This window comes from Schistocerca gregaria, chromosome 5 (genome assembly GCF_023897955.1).
Source record: "Schistocerca gregaria isolate iqSchGreg1 chromosome 5, iqSchGreg1.2, whole genome shotgun sequence".
Taxonomy (NCBI): Eukaryota; Metazoa; Arthropoda; class Insecta; order Orthoptera; family Acrididae; genus Schistocerca; species Schistocerca gregaria.
Genome location: NC_064924.1, coordinates 349,843,551 through 349,863,104, shown reverse-complemented (window position 1 = coordinate 349,863,104; position 19,554 = coordinate 349,843,551). Strand labels below are relative to the sequence as shown.

The 19,554-nt window shown below is 40.2% G+C and overlaps 2 protein-coding genes across 4 annotated transcripts in view; one reads left to right on the top strand and one right to left on the bottom strand.

The window, feature by feature from the left end:
* LOC126272028 (FERM domain-containing protein 5) overlaps window positions 1–7,471 on the bottom strand; it is a 1,188,777-nt gene extending 1,181,306 nt beyond the window's left edge. Inside the window, exon 1 of one of the 3 annotated variants that reach the window (XM_049974531.1) lies at window positions 7,250–7,471. In XM_049974531.1, coding sequence (XP_049830488.1) covers window positions 7,250–7,345 — 96 coding nt within the window. In that variant the 5' untranslated portion in view covers window positions 7,346–7,471. The remainder of the gene's footprint in view (window positions 1–7,249) is intronic. The other 2 variants (XM_049974532.1, XM_049974533.1) reach the window with 2 other exon arrangements.
* Window positions 7,472–7,960: 489 nt separating this feature from the next.
* LOC126272256 (uncharacterized) overlaps window positions 7,961–19,554 on the top strand; it is a 240,099-nt gene continuing 228,505 nt past the window's right edge. The window contains exons 1-2 of the mRNA XM_049974972.1: window positions 7,961–8,092; window positions 8,338–8,389. Of these exons, the coding sequence (XP_049830929.1) occupies window positions 8,023–8,092; window positions 8,338–8,389 (122 nt within the window). The 5' untranslated portion in view covers window positions 7,961–8,022. The remainder of the gene's footprint in view (window positions 8,093–8,337; window positions 8,390–19,554) is intronic.

Sequence of the window (19,554 nt, the reverse complement as noted above, 5' to 3'; positions counted from 1 at the left end):
TGCGCAGTGGGATGATATACATATGACAAAAAAAAAAGCATTGGATGTACCCCATGGGCAGTTTCACATCACATCTATACACCATGACTATTTATACTGGAGGACATTCCCTTCAAAGGCTAAGAAAAAGGCTCCTGTATATGTTCAGGTATCCTTAGGACTTTCTCGGATATGTTAGACAAAATGTATGCCTTGTCGGCCAATATTAGCCCAAGGATTCTTGTCTGTTTGGAGCATAGGTCTTTGTAGGAGATGATTCCTTGACTCACAAGTTTTGTACGAGACAATGGTCTCTGATATGACACCGCGACATTCACATTGTGTAACAGATATAAATTTTGCACCAAAGGAGACTTCAATCACTAGTAATCCATAGCTAATTTTTTTCCAATGATTCAGCTTCTTCAAATTCATCTTTCATATGTTCCACAAAAATTAATGGCTTTGTCACAGTAAAAGTATCCAACATTTTGAGTACATACTAAGCACTGGATAAAATGTTTAACTCCGACATCTGGTTTGTCACTCTTCCCATGGGATAGCCACTTATAAATGTCCACACTGAAATTTCTATACCTGTGTGACGAGACAGTTGGATCAGATAGGCCATTATCTTCACGTAGTTTTCTACGTTCCAGATGCATAATGTCTGCCCTGTTGCCACCTATTCTGATCAAGTGCTTTTCCCACAAGCACCACCCAGCCGCAGCAAAGGGCATCTGGCATAACGCCCAATCCTGAGAGTCCTGATGTCCCAGGAATACGGGAATCTACTGCTTGGCACACATGGGAAATTAGCAGCTCAGGTACCAGAAGCCTGATCCCTGTGTTGTCAGAGGGTTCCCGAGAAGAGGAAATAACAAGCCCACCACATTGGATTGGCTAATGTATTGGCTTAGAAGCACAAGCAACAGTCTGCACAGGTGCCGAGCACAGACGATCTTTAACTCTATGCACTAAGCACTATTTAAGGCGTTCTTCCCCAGTCCGTCTACACTACAGAAAAATTTGGAAAATGGATGTCAAATGCAGAAGGCAACGAAAAATTACCTCAGGCAAAACGTGATGTAAAGTAAATGAAAGAATGAATGTTCAAAGGGAAGAAAGCTGAACTTAGAATAGCCAGGTCGACTTAAAAAACTGCCACCATCAGAAAAAGAATAAGAGAATGAAGGATGGTAATGGATGAGAGACTGCAACCAGAAACAAAGTAGGTGGTACAATAGCTTGAAACCCCATGCCCATCTCAGATGTACTTATGAAAGAGTCATGATCTCCCTGATGGGAAAGAAATGTTGGTTTGATTTTCCTAAATGAAGAGGATAACCTCTGCATGGATGTGTTGCCAAAAGTAGCACAGCTAATCAGAATAAATACCATCAAATGTGAAAGACTGTGTGAGACACTGTAAATTGATATAATAGTCTGAAATGTGGCTATAAAAGGAACGGCTTGTTCATCAAGACAGTTCTTCCAACCACACAGTGTTCTACAGATACAAATCCTTGACATCAAATTTTTAAGTGAGGTCAACCAACCACCGAATAAAATCCTTTAAGTGAATAACATTTGCAATTTATTCTGGTCTACTGGTAATTTTCTGGATGTCCCCAGTGGTGTGGTGTGGACACATACCGTGAGTAAATAACATCTGGTTATGATGCTTGGTAAGGGGCAGGACATGTCAACTAGTTTTTGCTGCGAACCATGAGGGTGCCATTGAATATGACTACAGAATGTGTGATATTTAGGTACCTTTGAATGATCTCTAACTATTGTTCATTTAGGATTTCATATGTTCTTGTAATAAAAGTTTCTGTTTGTTGAAGAAGGCTATGACTAAATAAATGACTTAGTTGAATTTAGAAGTGTTGGTGAACCTAAGACAAAGTACTAGTATTTATTATACACAGAACAATAAATACTGATGTTGAGTACCAGTTAATTATTGGATGCGATGGATTGAACAGAAGTGATGACAGAGATTTGAGTACACCCAATAATCAATACTTGCTTGTAAAATAATAGGGAGATGAGCGTTTTCTGTCTGTTCCCAATTCAAACATGTAATCTGTAAATAAAGCCAAGTCTGTTTAGAGTCCAAAACTGAACAAAAACCGATAACAAGAACAAAGAAGAGCAGGCACAATGTGGGTCGAAATACAATAAGCAAAATGGCATGCTTGATAGCAGCTCTTGCAATGGACTGCTCTACACTCAATCAGGCTGCCTGGTGGGCACCACTGCTACATGTGGTTCAGCCCATGTGACATTCCTCACTTGCCCCTGGCAGCAATCGTCAACCAAGAGCTGTAGTGCCTCTAAGCCATGACTGATATCAGCCACTGCTGAGGGTATTAAAAAAAGAAAGATAAGTCAAAAGCAAATAATATGCCATTACAGAAATAAGTAAAGAGTGATGATATCTAACAATGCTGAGCATATGGGACTTTTTAGGCAAATTGATTCATACACACTGTACTCCCTGGCTCTGGCTGTACCCTCCACGTATGATATTTTTATGTTCCCTGGAAAGGGACCTTACAGGGAAGATTTTATAGGAAACAGAATAAAAACTAAACACAAAAAATAGTGTTATGAAAACAAGCAGTCTGACCTAAGTGATACTTCTGTGTGATTGAGATATCTAGCTGGAGGACCCACCACTACTGCCCTTTTTTGACCAGGAGAGGAATTTTAGTTAGTCTTGGTTACAGACTCTAACACCTCTCCTTCCTCACATTGCAAATGGAATGACACTTGTATCATGTAAAAATTGTTATATAATTGTGACACTTAATAATTTTTTACTTTGTTCCACTGAATAGGAACATAACCAACCACACGTAAATGATGAAGTGATATTTAATTATGTTTTATTCTCTACAAATAAGATATTTTCTTTCACAGTGGTTAAAATATCCAGGAAGGGAGTGCAAAAACTTGTCTACATAGGTATCCTGATTTACGTGTCACAGTCTTGATCAACAACTTCTAGCAAACAGTATGACTGTTCCTTGAAGAAAACAGTAAGTGGTTACTTTTCTGATCTCTTTAACATCCAAACAGGGGCTGCAGATCTAATTACAAAGATGTTAGCAATAAAATAGAATTTATTAAGTAGCACTGTACAGAGGAATTATACCAGCAGCCCAATATAGCAGGAGCTGTCAAAGTCATACGAATGCAGTGGGCCGGCCATGTAGCCCGGATGGAGGATCACATATGGCCTCAGAAGCTCCTGGATTTCACGCCTACAGGAATGAGACCGCCAGGGAGACCCAAGAAGCGTTGGAGGGATGGACTCCATGAAGATTTAAACCAAGTGTCAATAGATGTGGATGAATGGTGGATAGCAGCAATGGACAGAATACAGTAGAGGAGGAAACTTGTAGATGTGTGCGGTCCACTGGGCCTGATCATGTAGTAGTAGTAGTAGTAGTAGTAGTAGTAGTAGTAGTAGTAGTAGCAGCAGCAGCAGCAGCAGCAGCACTGTACAGAGATTAACATCTGAGTCTTATAATAGTACAAGTCTATGGCAACTGATAGACAGTCAACCATAAGTGGAAACTTTTATTTTTAATTAATGGGTATATAAGGAGAATGACACTTGTAATGTGAAAAACATTCTAATTTAGTTTAATCCCAATGTCTGGTGTACGCAATATCTTTTACTGTAATGCATAGGTGATGAGACGGGAACCTTGAAAGCAGCCTGCCCAAAAGAAGAAATACCCACAAGTAGTTGGCAAAATTTGTGCAAAAGTATTTACAGAAAATAACACAATAAAAACATGAACCAAAAAAGTCCCCATAGGAGCAGTCTAATATTAACAACAACATTATACCCTATATTAATACAATTAAAAATAATATATTAATAACAGGTTTCTAAGTGAACTCAAATGCTTACACTCGTTGCAATTGTCTCAAAAGAATTTGCAAAACAGAGAGAGAGATATGGCTCTGAGCACTATGGGACTTAACATCTGAGGTCATCAGTTCCCTAGACTACTTAAACCTAACTAACCTAAGGACATCATACACATCCATGCCCGAGGCAGGATTTGAACCTGTGACTGTAGCAGCAGCGTGTTTCCAGACTGAAGTGCCTAGAATTGCTCGGCCACAGCAGCCGGCAGAGAGAGAGAGAGAGAGAGAGAGAGAGAGAGAGAGAGAGAGAGAGAGAGATATGGGGGGGAGAAGGATAAAAAAGAGGAGGAGGGGTGTGTGAGTGTTTTCTGAGAGAAGGTAGGGGGGGGGGGGGGGTTCTATTCACCAACCTGAGGAAGGTAGGGAGGAATTAAGGTAAAGAAGTTGATAGTTGTACATTCCATTATTATTACCATTAGGGATGGAGTATAGGCTCAGAAAAGAAGATAACTAGGAACTGAAATCACCTGTGGCATTGTTTTAGCAACCATTTATGAAAACTGAGTGACAGCTGTAACTAATATGCTAAAGCTTAGTGGACTACATTGTTGACGACTATGGAAAGAATGAAAAGAAACGTGATACCACCACCACAACAACAACAACCAACACCACTCATTACACAATTACAATGAAGCAAAAGAGAAACAGCAAGACATATTCAAGAAGTTTCCACACCAAACATGTTTAATTAACAAAACACTATTAGTATTTATACACTTTTACCAGCAATTACCATATAGATTAATTCAAAATGTTTACTACTGGGACAGTGTACGACACTCTCCTGCAAGTAAGGCACAAAGCGGTTTAAGTTGTTTTCATTTTATCCTCAAGTTAAGTTAAGTGTTTTATATTGATTCGCTAACACTCAACATAACTGTCAGATTTCAATCTGATCTAGATGATGAGTAACACAATAGATCAATACGTCACCACAATGAGATTTTGTATTCAAATTTGTTGCATGGCAGTAAAAGTTACATACTGCACCCCCCCCCCCCCCTTACATTTTTCAATAGGGCACAGATGTAAACACTGGACTGTGCTACCTGTCAGCTTCTCACCACAACCTTCAGTTTCAGTTGGCTTTTACATTCATCGGCTTCACCAACTCACAACCAAACTATCACCTTCCAACCTAAAGACCAGCATCACTACAACCTACAATCCAAAAAATAAGATAGATGCAACACAAATATTGTGAGTATCTGTTCTCTTTCTGATTGCATACCTATATTCTTTCACACCACACGAACATTACGCACTGAGATGAAGCCGACTCCTGGTATCGGTAGGTTGAGTTGACAAAGCTCCTCCGTTTGCTAGTCAATTCCGCTACCATAACTGACTTGCTGATAGTGAAGGTGGAATATACACCCACCTCTCTTACGGCAAATATCACCAAACACAGCAGACAGTTAAGAAAAGATGGCAGTATTTCTAAGATTACAATATGAAACTATTTCAATATAAATAATGAATGTATACCGTGAAAACTAGTACACGACAAAATCAGTGTAATATCCAGAATTTGCTCACAGATGAATAAATAACAAATATGGTAACCCAGCCCTTCCATCACAATTTTACAGCCAAACTGCCCCCTGATAACACAGAAGCACAAATAAGTGAACAGGTAAAACAGTAAATTAATGGTTGCAGTAACTGAATACTTTTCTGATGTTTGATAGTAAAAGAGAATCCATACATGGTTAAAGCAGACAAAATGCGTGCATTTTATATATTGAGATGCAGACTAGCATTTTTTTAAAAGACTAATTATTTTCTGTAATGTCTATCTCACCAACATAGATACAAAAGACAAGACTGGCCACTGGTTGAACAAATTCACATTCCACAGAATATGTCATTATGCCTTTTGGATTTATGGGCATCCTCATAATCCGACATTAAAATTATGGTTAAGGCAATAAACCAAAACCAAACTGCTTTCAACTAAGATACAAACATGGAACACTATTGAGTAAATTACTACTTGATGCAACTTATAATCATATTATGGACATAAGTCAGCTTGTAAACAACGATAAATAGCCTACTTATGTTCACGTTCAAACTATCAAAAAATCAAATAATAAAGAATGTGCAATTGTGTAATGGAGGACTTTGTGATTTTGGAAATATTAAGCAAGTTGTCATTCAATCCGAATTACAATCTGAATCTCGGTAAATTACCCTGAACTATTTGCACAGGCTACAAAAGCACTGTTACGTTCAATCTAAATTGTATAATAGAAAGAACATTTTAATGGACTACACAGGACTGGATGCTCAATGCATTTCGTTTGTTACTGTATATACACTATACTGCAACGAAGTACAAACCAGTGGGAAATATCAGGGCAAAACAAACAGGAATGAGGTACCAGCAACTGGATGGTGTTGAATTTTATAAGGTCATATGTATAACAGGTTACATGGAACTAAGTAACAGTTACACTGGCCCTTTAACTTAGTGTCACAACAAAACTGTACAACATTAAAAATAGTTAACTCACTAAAAAAATACATTCTTTCCTGCGGTACTATTAACATCTTTAATAGGTTGTCAGATATAAATGCTAACATTCGCAGTCTGATAAGCAGATATGACATGCTTTAATCTGAGGCAGTGGTCAAAATTGTAGAGGCTAAAGCTAAGATAATGCATTGTTTACAGTCAAATATGTGTCTACATACAGTGACACGTTGACATGGAACTGGTATATACACAAATCGTAATTTAGTAAATAAAATACTGTTGATTTATTACCATTAACTCAAACTAACGGTATGTATTATCACAGTCGTACAGATTCACAATTTCTTCGTGTTTTTAAACTCGAAGGAAATTAAAAATGGTCTCATGCAAACACCAATGAGTGAGTAGCAACTGAACAATGCGGTTGTTTAAATTTAAATATTCGTTGGTTCTCTCGCACCGGCAATTTCATCTTCCTATTTATTTTATGTTTGGATTACTAATGTTACCCCACGTCAGGATAAATATTGGCCTTTTACAGGAAAGAACGCACACAGGGTTATGCTACGAGCTGCTGACTCATAAATATCATAGAAAAACGAGTAAATACGATTTGGTATGCCTAACATGTTTCATGTAAATTCACATTCGCTTACAGAACTGAAGTCGTTTAGTGTGTTATTGAAGGTAAATAGGTGTATTTTCCATTATTTAGTATACAGCTACACGCTACTTTACCATCTGGGAGAACATACAAACAGTAAACAAACATCTACGTTACCGAAATGTCAAACTAGATGCAATATAGTCCGATTTACAGTTTACTTTTACCTGAAATTCGCATTCCACGATCTCGGTGTCCTCCAGTAAGCGCACTGTACATTTATAACTAACATTAATGTCACTTTTGCTTCCAAATTTTAGCATCTTCGTATTTATGGTACATGTGACTGTTTAAAACGCGTTCCGTCACTTTTTGCACATACACTTCGGCACACTACCACGCTCCGTCAAAACTTGTAAGATCTTTGCCATGTTATGGTTAACTCTGACAATTAACAGAAGGAACGTCAACGTATTAGAAGGAATGTGGTAATGAACTATGCATGGTCCAAAAAACTAAAGCTCTCGCACGTTATTTGGCAATGACACCTGTTCGTCTACACGTAACGTATAAATCTAAAAATATATCAAAATTAAATGCAACTTTCTTGCACGAAATGTAGTTTGAGTATGAGAAATAAGGTGATTTTGTACGGTTGTGTATAAAACATAAACTGTGGTTGGTTGTGCCGCCATTTGTCAGAAGGAACGAACCAGTATGAGAAATTTGGGTGTCAAAGTTCTGTCATTGTAAGAGAAATATCGACTTTAATACAATACAAGAAGAAAAATAATACCTATGTACTAGTTAAATACTCTTCATTTTATATCACATAATTTTTTTTATCACTTAAAGTGTGATTTTGTCTTGAAAGTAGCATTTATATACAAAGCATTTGAATTAACTTCTCCCGCCATGAGAGCGTTGGCAGCACTGTTTCGCTCACAGCTTCTGCTATCAATTAACAAAGGATTCCGAACAGGCGGTTTTAGATTCAAACATGGCAGCGGCGACGAGTGTTGTTATGCTTGACAGGGGAAATAATACGACGTGCACCATAAATTTACACGGTAAGGGAGCTCGATTCACGGCACAGTGATAGTATTACGTATGTTCTACATGTTTTAATAAGAATTACTGAAATAATTTACTGCTGTGACGGTATATCACGGAAATATCAAGTGGCATTGCACTCATGCCTGCCGCATAAGCCGTAGTTGAACAGTGCTTTTTCGTACTGTATGTAGTATTGTTGTAAATTTTCATGGTTACCCTAAAAAATATTGTGTCACTTAGCTTTGCTTTGCATGTGCAGGTGCAACAGTCGTTTCGTGGCGTGTGAATAATCAAGAACAGCTGTTCGTGAGGTAAGTTAATAAACTTGATTTCACTTGTACTACAGATTAATGGAATTAAGTGTTGCCATCGATTTTTCGTAAGTCGGTGCGGATATTCTGTGGACTGCGTATTTAGTCTCATGTACGACTGCAACATTGCGGCGAGTTACAAAGTGTGCATGAGCGTCCGTGGAACTGCGCTCTACTTGGTTCGTGATGATCTGGATCAGTTAGAAAAAAATTTCTTCGTTGTGTGATGAGTTTGGATTTTAATGTGCGCTGTTCTAGTTGTTCTTGATCGTGCTTCATATTAATTTTATGTCCATTTGCGGACTTGCGTAATAGTTAAGTATACCTGTGTGTTCCTTCAGAGAAATTAGGACAAGTCTTGCGAATTGTTGGCATCTCAAGTGTTTGACCTGAAAGCGGGTTTTAAGCAAACCTGTGTGATACCGAGACGTTCAATTGCGTTTCTCAGCATCAGAAGTGGACTTTGCTTTTCAAGACGGAATGTTAATACTAAGTCGCACTTTCATTTGTGTTGGTATCTTGCAGTTTGGTTAAAACCTGACTGTGACTTTGCATACGATGCTGTATCTAGACTATCTTACATAGCACGTTCACTGTAAACACCGTGCGGACGGTGGAGGTGTAAATTAGTTATGACGCTCATTGGCATTGTGTGAGGTGATGTTCAAGGCGCAGAATTTTTGTTTCGCTCGTCGTATCGTTTTGACAAGGGTTACTGGAGTGATAACTTCCCAAATATTGCTCGCGCTTTGTATCATTACCTGATGTATTAAGATTTCGTCCGTACGCTACGGTTGGCGGCGACAAGTAGTTCTTGGAGTCAGGAGTGCGCAATTTTCTGTGTTAACAGATTCAAATTTTGAACTTCCCAGTTGTTGCTTTCCGTCATTGTATGGTTGTGTTGACATAGAAATGCGAAAACGTAGTTAACTGTCGTTTATTACATTTCATACTTCGATATAGCATCGAGAATTGATGGTAAGGTCTACGTCCTCGACATAATTGTTTCATCTTCTGTGAGCTTTTGTTTGCTGTTCAGGTAGTCGATACGTTGGTAGATAATTTCATGGTCGCTTCGTTGCTTATAGCGTGTAAGCAATACTTGTCGCATCGATGTCTTGAACGCAACTAACTTAAGTCCGCGTATGATCTGTCCAATGTACAATTGTACGTGTTGAATTGTGCGTATTGTTGAGTCGACGCACAGTTTGCACTTATGCATTACAATCAAAGATTTCTCTTTTAAGTTTGCTAAGTTGTATATGACACAAGAGAGGAAATCGTAAAAAAAAATATCGCTAAGAATTCTCTCGTTTTCCGAGTGATTTAATTTGCCTGAAGATGCCATCCACGATTTCGGCAACCTAGGGAGTTGTTCGCGTCCTGCACTTGCAAATTTAATGTTTTTCTGACGTCTACGCGCCACATTATGCGTTCACTAATTCGATCTGTCCCAACAAAAAACGACGGGAATAAAGCTTTTGTACTCATCATTAAAAATGGTTCAGTAGTGCTTGTGATTACTCTGCGTAATGTTTTGTATGCGGCAATTCAAGCGAGAAATAAACCCAGAGACGGATTGGCGTCTGCTGGTGCTGCATGGAATTCTCGCGCATGGACTTTGACGCTAATGGCACGACACCCACGGGCGTTATGAATTATCACCTGTCATACGCAGGGGATGAATTTTAGTCACCCTAATGTGGCTGTCCTGTGGATCAATATTTGTGAGAAACGTCCAGCAACGTGTTAAGCTTCTATGCCCGGCAGTTTGCTTTACTAGCCATTGGCCTGATCTATGATGTATTTAGCCCGGAAAATTAATTACAGTTCACTTAGAATCGGAGTTCAAATGAGTATCTTATTATAAAGGTGTCACGAACTTGAGAATTGTTGCTCACTTTCGTGTCGGTCCAAAAATAACGCGTAAACCACCGTGGCTCGATAATCTCAAGAACTAGACAAATGATATTTTGTGGTTAGAAATACAGGTCTTTTCTTTTGAGATGTCTGTGTATACCACCCATTGTTCGTAGGTTGCAGTAGGTTCAATGACGCGAATGCATGTTTGCGAAACTGGAGGCTAATCACAACACAACTTTTCTCAGACGTACTGAGCATGTCACTGGAGATTTCAATTATGTATACAGTTAGAAATTCCAACGTAGGTGGTGCTCCATGGCTCCAAAATATTCGAGAAAAAGATCATACATAAAGACTGCCAATTGTTGATGAAATAAATCTTTACCATTTTCGATCATCTGACCATCATCAGCAATAAAATTATAAACAGCCTGGGTGGCAACGTTCCTACTGGTGCATCAAAACAGTAACTATCTTGAGGCAACTGTGGTCAGATTTCATCATTAGGTGTGGCGTGCGCTTTGCATATTCTAGGATAGCTGATGATGGAATCCTGCTGTCAATAAAGATTTATTTCCTTGGCACCTCTTAGCGGTTCTGAAATGCCATTCACAAAATAGATTCTGGTGATGTTTAATTGGGAGCGTGGTAGGGCTTGAACACAACGAGTCCAGCTTCGTTCGTGAATCATCTCCACTGCTAAGTAGAGCATGCGGTTGCCGACATCGTGATATGCAACTTGATGTTTCTGTGTTTGCCTGTAATTATGGCCTTTTGTTCTTCAGGTGCGACGCATCTGAAATGCCTCTCTCATTACACGGATGAGTTCTGATGAGTTTATAAATGAGATCGTTTTTTGACCTGAACATGTCCCGACATAATTGTCTCCGAATTGACATAAAAGTTCAATTACGGCACGTTTGCGTAGCAGGCGGCGTACCCAAACAAGAAAGAGGAGTTAGTTCATTACCGTAGTGGTATTCATTGCTGAGCTCAATGGATTGTGGATTAGATTTTACCAGCTATAGTATATCTGGTGATATATGTCTGATCTCACAGGAATTGTACAAATCACAGGAAGCTGTTGTAATGTTCTGCGAATCTCTCCGAAACGTACAGTTTTCACCACCTTAGTGCAGCCAGTAGTAAAATGCTATTAATCCTGCTTGGGGTCACAGAAGTCACCAACATTGTAATGCTAATGGGGAATTAAATGCTCTTGGTCTGTTGTCTTATTACTAAGTCAATGCAGCATGTATGCGAGATGTTTTATGAAACGTGGTACATCGTGTAAAGCTGTAATTTCAGCCTACATGGCCGGCTGCCGATCTGAGGAGCCTGAAAAACTCAGGTCCGTCGTTACCACGTGGAACAATGTCTACTAGAGCAATATGGAACGTAAAGCATCCTTTAGGTTACTGGAACCAGTCTTTTCAATGACAATTCTACCTTTGACATGTCAGCAGGATCTGGTAACATGACGTTGACAGCTGCTGTTTCTGAATCTGCAGTAAAGCTGAAAAAGGACAAATAATCATCGAAAGGCAAAGTAACGCTGCTACAGATGAAGTGAAGCTAAAGCACATGCATGAATCACCGAGCCATCCAAATGCTCCCCAGTTCTACTGTCTTAAGAGTTTACAGATACCATGGGAGTTTTATGTTTCGTGGTATTTGATGTGCTCCAGCCGGCGCAACTAAGCTTTGATCTGAAATCAAGCGCCACTTCGTGGAGGCCACTCCGCTTTTCAGTTGAGAGATAGTCGAAATGTCGGCTTCTATGAAGAGCGTATAGAAGGCGATAAATATATTCAGCTCTCGAGGAAAGCATGGTCGAAAATTGGCTTTGATATACGGCCACTTTGCATTCTTAAAAGTCAGCAGAGTGCAGCGATTCATCACTTCTCAGGCAGCGGGTCAAGATTCCTGGCGAAACGGAACTCTGCCCCTGCGGCGTCGGCGTTCCTCGGATATTTGGACCACGGAAGGACACCGGGGCACACGAGCGTCGTGGTCTGGGCTTCTCTGCGCTGGCGTCTGTGTGCGTGTCTCTAATCGGCCAGCAACTGACTGTAGCCATATACTTTCTGAATCAACGTCAGCAGCGCTGTTTTGAAATACTGGATGGTCAGAAAAATTAAAAACAGAGGAAACAGCTTACGTTGTCGTAGCCGTACAAGTCAGAATTCGTATCCCACCCAACAGTTGCATTCTGCGGAGATCTGTATGTGACAGTTGAGTAATGGTTCGACTTTTCTTCTAGTTACGTGGAGCGTTGAAAGGATTCCGTATCACGTAAGAATTGTAAGGGTTGCATCACTCACACCTTCTCTGTAGCACCTGTGTTTAGGGGGCTGGAGAATGTTCGTAGATTCTAAGGCTAAGATTTAGACTGACTTTACAGTATCTTTCGATTCTGCAGCAGAGTATGCGTTGAACTGAAATTTCCTGACATTAAAACTGTACCAGACTGGGATGACTGAATTATTCACGCCTCGCCTCAGTTGAGGGCTGCTTAAAATATTCCGTCATACCTTACTGTAAAATTCCGTGCGTGAAGCGAGCCTGTTCAGTTAACTCTTCAAGTATCTTGTATGTGAAACTGAAGGTTCCTTTTTTCTTCTTCAGAAGTTTTGCATTTCGTTAAGTTTACAATCGCAGATTTTTTCTAAATTAAGGCATACTTTCTAGTCTTTCCAAGAAGTTTGCTTTGATCAAAATATGACTGGCTATTATCATAGTTTAGCCTCATAACATGAATAGAACTCTCCCTGGCCTGGGGTACTGCGGAACTACGCTCATGCCCGTGCCTAACTGTCTACCAAGGAGTCGTAATTCTCATGGTTCAAATGGCTCTGAGCACTATGGGACTTAACATCTATGGTCATCAGTCCCCTAGAACTTAGAACTACTTAAACCTAACTAACCTAAGAACATCACACAACACCCAGCTATCACGAGGCAGAGAAAATCCCTGACCCCGCCGGGAATCGAACCCGGGAACCGGGGCGGGGGAATTCTCATGTAAAGGCGTATATTTCGTTATTAAAATGCAGTTGCATAAATATATATTTTAAATAACACAGGCATTAGTGAAAGCACTATTGCAGTCATCCAGTGTCATGAGATCTAGCCTGTATTAGCATCTTATTTGGTCTACTGAAAAATGCAACTTTCCATTTGTATTTGTATTTTAATTACGCTACGAATTGTTCATATGTTATTAATCCGTGGTGATGGCGCGTATGGACAATTTGTAAGATGAAAGTAGGTTTCTTAACTTTTCGCCGATCATTATTAAGGTATATAAATAGATTAAATTTTTCTTATCTTCTGTGCTGCTGCTTGCCGCAATTGTTTGGGTGGGATCCTGATATGAAAGCTCATCACTTGGTTATGGAAAGAAACAAGTGATAATCATAAACACCAAACCAAATGTAGCTGTAAGATCGAGGCAGTTGTCTATACAAAACAATGGCATTTCTATTACCGTCACCGGCTCCTGTTGCAGAAGAGAACGAGAGCAATCACACCTGAATATCAACATGAAGTAGAATATTTTTATAAACAGAAATGGTTAAACAGCATAACCACTGACGCTTCTTCGTTTTTAAATGCGTTTCTTACGAGGGATTTCAAAGTGCCATCGTACGGGAACTCACTTCTTCTCCCGCCATATGAAGTAGTTAAATAATCATACCATCTTAATACATGGAATATGTGATGATCTGATGATATATTGATATAGCATATTGCTTTTGGTTTCACTTAATGTCCGTAAAAGAAGGCGGGGATGAGTGTGTACGCAAAAGACATGTGCGAGCGCTCTGACCCATAGCTGCATGGACGTGAAACAAGTACTTAAATACAGGTCGCAGAATCGTGTCTAAATTGGCCGGCAACCTAAATAAGATGCTTGTAAACCATTTACCAGAAGATTGTAGTGAATTACAACAGTAACTAGTAAACAGTATATTTTATAGTGTCTGGAATACATTGAAAGGCAGTTTACCCGCAAGGGTTTTCATTAAATGAATACGAGACGCGGAAGCCTACATACGTGTTTACGTTGTGAACTGTTCTTACATTGGATGTTACGGAAACATACTAAAGTATTAGTTCAAATTAATAACGGTGGTAGAGAACACCCAAACAAATCTATTTAGTCCTGGTATATATGATCTCTGACGGCAATTTCTGATGCTAAATACAGCAGTGGCATTCACAGGAATATGCCACCATTGGCATGTATGCAGGCAGTACCTCGTCGGACCAGTAATTGTAGCTTGTCCACAATGGTACCAGCAACAAGATAAGTTTAGCAACGAGGTCTTGGTCTGTCCCGACAGCGATTCCATACACCAGCTGCTTCTTATGCCCCCAGAAGAAGAAGTCCAGATGACCTGGATGACGAGGCCCACAGTGCCACTTTGGCCGATCCATCGATTCCAGAAGGTGGCCCTCAGATGATTCCTTGCAGCAATGCTGAAATGAGCTGGCGTCCCTTCGCGTTTGTCTAACGTTCAGGGGCACATCCTCCAGCATTTCTGGCAACACACGTTCCATGAAGATGGGATATCTCCGTGTGTTGAGGTGATATGGAAGACCATATGATCCCACCAACCTATCAGTGAGGATGCCGGCCCACACACTAACACCGAATCGCTGTTGATAAGCGTGAGGTCGAGTACCTCGTGGATTCACATATACCCAAACATGCGAATTGTAGATATTTGAATGTCAGTACACATTAGCAGCCAGCTACAATGGCACAACAGCTTATTCCAGTACCACAAAAAGATGTTCTCTATCATTACAAGTTGATTTCAGAGATCGTATGTTCCTTATTTAAATATATTTGTTTTTTGTTCTCTACCTCCTGTATTAATCTGAACGAAGAATTTCGGAACACTTTGTATTTCGTAAAGACACAGCGGACGGTGATACGTGGACTCTGCGTAATTTGATGTTAAGAATTTGAATCCAAGTTGTTGATATACAAAGCGTTAAGAGACTATAAAATATAATTTTCAGCTTTGATTCCATAATTTCTCCGACGAAATTCAGGTTTAGCCTTGTTGCACTTTGTGTGCCCTTGCAAACAAGAAACTTGAAATAAAGTTTGACCTACGTTCCGTGAAATAAATAGAAAAGTTTCACCTGTGGTGCCAGACGGAGAACGGTTGACAGAAGTGGGGGAGATCAGGTTGCTGGTACTCGCTGGGCTGTGAAACAACGAACGCCAGAAAAAAGTAGAAACGCAGAACCGCTCTTAATGACAATTGAATGCCTAAGTCGCCCCAGGCCTTGCTCCACACTGAACGTGGCTCGCCCACATTGTGGCAGACTGGGGAAAAGCTAGGGATTATGCCCAGTTAGTGAAGGGAAGAGGACGTCGGGATATCCGGATGTCTTTCACCGGATGGCATTAGGTGACAAGAACCAAAGGTTTCAGTAACTTTTTTTTAAAGATTTAACGATCGGAACTTAACGCAGTGTCAAACAACTACCTTGTTTTGTGTGCATCTTTAGTACACTATCTCGTGTGCAGTGAGTGCACAGGTGCCTTATCACCGCGATAATTTGACGATAAAGCTCGCTTGCAGGTGAATCACTATGCATACAAGAAAGGACGGGAAATTCCAAATAAATGTTGCTCTTTCGTATGCTCGGGGGAATTTCACAGACTTACAGAAATTTTTCGGGCAGCCACGATATATGGCTGTGTAAGTTTGCCACAGCATAAATTGTTTTTGTCACAGGCATACGAATTAGAGCACGTAAAGGAAACTGGCCGAGCGCACTGCGCTGTCATCCTGGATTTCAGATTTGTCGGGGCGCGTTATTATGATGACTCATCGTGCAGGAAATATTGAAAACTTCAGGCGCACTATAGTTTAATTGTGTGTGAGTAATAAAAGAAGTAGGAATAAACAATCTGGCAGTAAATATTAGTTTGCCTAAGAGATCCGTTGCTAAGAAGCCAAACGCTGCCGGCAGCTGTGCTCTAGTCGCACCCCCCTTTTTTTTTAACGCCGTCACTTTGTATTCCCGGGACAAATTTCAGTTTATTGTAATGTTACGGAAACTCACTCACTTAATTACTCAATGGGTCGTAAGGTTTCAAAACTGAGGCGGCGTAGAAACTGATTATTTTCTTTCATAAAAAAGTTGATTTCTCAGAATGCTTCAGTAGAGCACGAAGAGCTATGCGGGACGTAAGGAATATTTATGAAAGAAGGTTGTATACGTGGAAGAACCCTGGAGATACTAAAAGGTATCAGATAGATTATATAATGGTAAGACAGAGATTTAGGAACCAGGTTTTAAGTTGTAAGACATTTCCAGGGGCAGATGTGGACTCTGACCACAATCTATTGGTTATGACCTGTAGATTAAAACTGAAGAAACTGCAAAAATGTGGGAAATTAAGGAGATGGGACCTGGATAAACTGAAAGAACTAGAGGTTGTACAGAGTTTCAGGGAGAGCATAAGGGAACAATTGACAGGAATAGGAGAAAGAAATACAGTAGAAGAAGAATGGGTAGCTCTGGGGGATGTAGTAGTGAAGGCAGCAGAGGATAAAGTAGGTACAAAGACGAGGGCTGCTAGAAATCCTTGGGTAACAGAAGAAATATTGAATTTAATTGATGAAAGGAGAAAATATAAAAATGCAGTAAATGAAGCAGGCAAAAAGGAATACAAACGTCTCAAAAATGAGATCGACAGGAAGTGCAAAATGGCTAAACAGGGATGGCTAGAGGACAAATGTAAGGATGTAGAAGCTTATCTCAGTAGGGGTAAGATAGATACTGCCTACAGGAAAATTAAAGAGACCTTTGGAGAGAAGAGAACCAAGTGTATGAATATCAAGAGCTCAGATGGCAGCCCAGTTCTAAGCAAAGAAGGGAAGGCAGAAAGGTGGAAGGAGTATATAGAAGGTTTATACAAGGGTGATGTACTTGAGGACAATATTATGGAAATGGAAGAGGATGTAGATGAAGACGAAATGGGAGATACGATACTGCGTGAAGAGTTTGACAGAGCACTGAAAGACCTGAGTCGAAACAAGGCCCCCGGAGTAGACAACATTCCATTAGAACTACTGACGGCCTTGGGAGAGCCAGTCATGACAAAACTCTACCAGCTGGTGAGCAAGATGTATGAGACAGGCGAAATACCCTCAGACTTCAAGAAGAATATAATAATTCCAATCCCAAAGAAAGCAGGTGCTGACAGATGTGAAAATTACCGAACTATCAGTTTAATAAGCCACGGCTGCAAAATACTAACGCGAATTCTTTACAGACGAATGGAAAAACTGGTAGATGCAGACCTCGGGGAGGATCAGTTTGGATTCCGTCGAAATGTTGGAACACGTGAGGCAATACTGACCTTACGACTTATCTTAGAAGAAAGATTAAGAAAAGGCAAACCTACGTTTCTAGCATTTGTAGACTTAGAGAAAGCTTTTGACAATGTTGACTGGAATACTCTTTTTCAAATTCTAAAGGTGGCAGGGGTAAAATACAGGGAGCGAAAGGCTATTTATAATTTGTACAGAAACCAGATGGCAGTCATAAGAGTCGAGGGGCATGAAAGGGAAGCAGTGGTTGGGAAAGGAGTGAGACAGGGTTGTAGCCTCTCCCCGATGTTATTCAATCTGTATATTGAGCAAGCAGTAAAGGAAACAAAAGAAAAATTTGGAGTAGGTATTAAAATTCATGGAGACGAAGTAAAAACTTTGAGGTTCGCCGATGACATTGTAATTCTGTCAGAGACGGCAAAGGACTTGGAAGAGCAGTTGAACGGAATGGACAGTGTCTTGAAAGGAGGATATAAGATGAACATTAACAAAAGCAAAACGAGGATAATGGAATGTAGTCAAATTAAATCGGGTGATGCTGAGGGAATTAGATTAGGAAATGAGACACTTAAAGTAGTAAAGGAGTTTTGCTATTTAGGAAGTAAAATAACTGATGATGGTCGAAGTAGAGAGGATATAAAATGTAGACTGGCAATGGCAAGGAAAGCGTTTCTGAAGAAGAGAAATTTGTTAACATCGAATATAGATTTATGTATCAGGAAGTCGTTTCTGAAAGTATTTGTTTGGAGTGTAGCCATGTATGGAAGTGAAACATGGACGATAACTAGTTTGGACAAGAAGAGAATAGAAGCTTTCGAAATGTGGTGCTACAGAAGAATACTGAAGATAAGGTGGATAGATCACGTAACTAATGAGGAGGTATTGAATAGGATTGGGGAGAAGAGAAGTTTGTGGCACAACTTGACTAGAAGAAGGGATCGGTTGGTAGGACATGTTTTGAGGCATCAAGGGATCACAAATTTAGCATTGGAGGGCAGCGTGGAGGGTAAAAATCGTAGAGGGAGACCGAGAGATGAGTACACTAAGCAGATTCAGAAGGATGTAGGTTGCAGTAGGTACTGGGAGATGAAGCAGCTTGCACAGGATAGAGTAGCATGGAGAGCTGCATCAAACCAGTCTCAGGACTGAAGACAACAACAACAACATATAAAATATTAAGCAATGGTTGAGAAGTACACAACACTTATCCCTCGCGAAGCGTAAGCGTGCCCTAACTTCTGCTGCACGTTTAAACGAAGTCAGAATCATTTCTCCATAAGTATCCACTGAGGTAGTCATATAGAAAGAAGAGAGTAATGTATTACTATCTGGGAGACACCGAGGGGTGTTCAGTAGCCCGTAAACCGGGAACAATTTGCTTCCTCTGGGCGAAATGGACTCTTGCCTCGCGACGTGAGAGAGTTGTGTCGTAAGTGTATCTGTTGAGTGTAGGTACCTGTAACCTGCGTGTTTATAGTTCGGTGTTGTGTTCGTGTCGTATGATGATGACAGGGATAGGGGGAAACCAGCTACCAGCACATAATCTACTCTTCTGCTATAACACCAAGGGCGCACCGCGCTTGACGTCTCCATCCAACGGACGAATATTCCCCTCTTTTATCTCTGTTAACAAATTATATTTGAAAAATGTAGTTACATAAAGAGTTCGGAGTCCATATTAAGCTGTAGACTTCGCCCTCACTCCTCCCCATGTAAGTGACTGGACAGATCGGTTCAGAAGTTGGAGAAAGCAAAGGCACTCTTATCTCCAATAGCACATGACCTAGAAAAGCACTAAAGTGTTCTTCAAACCAGAAAAAAAAAAACCGCTAATGCGAAGCCGTTTGAATGACAGTAGCCTGATCAAAGGCTGGTGACGAGAAACGGTCAGTATTTGTGTACCAAGATGGAAAACCAGACGTGTGCAGCTTTTCG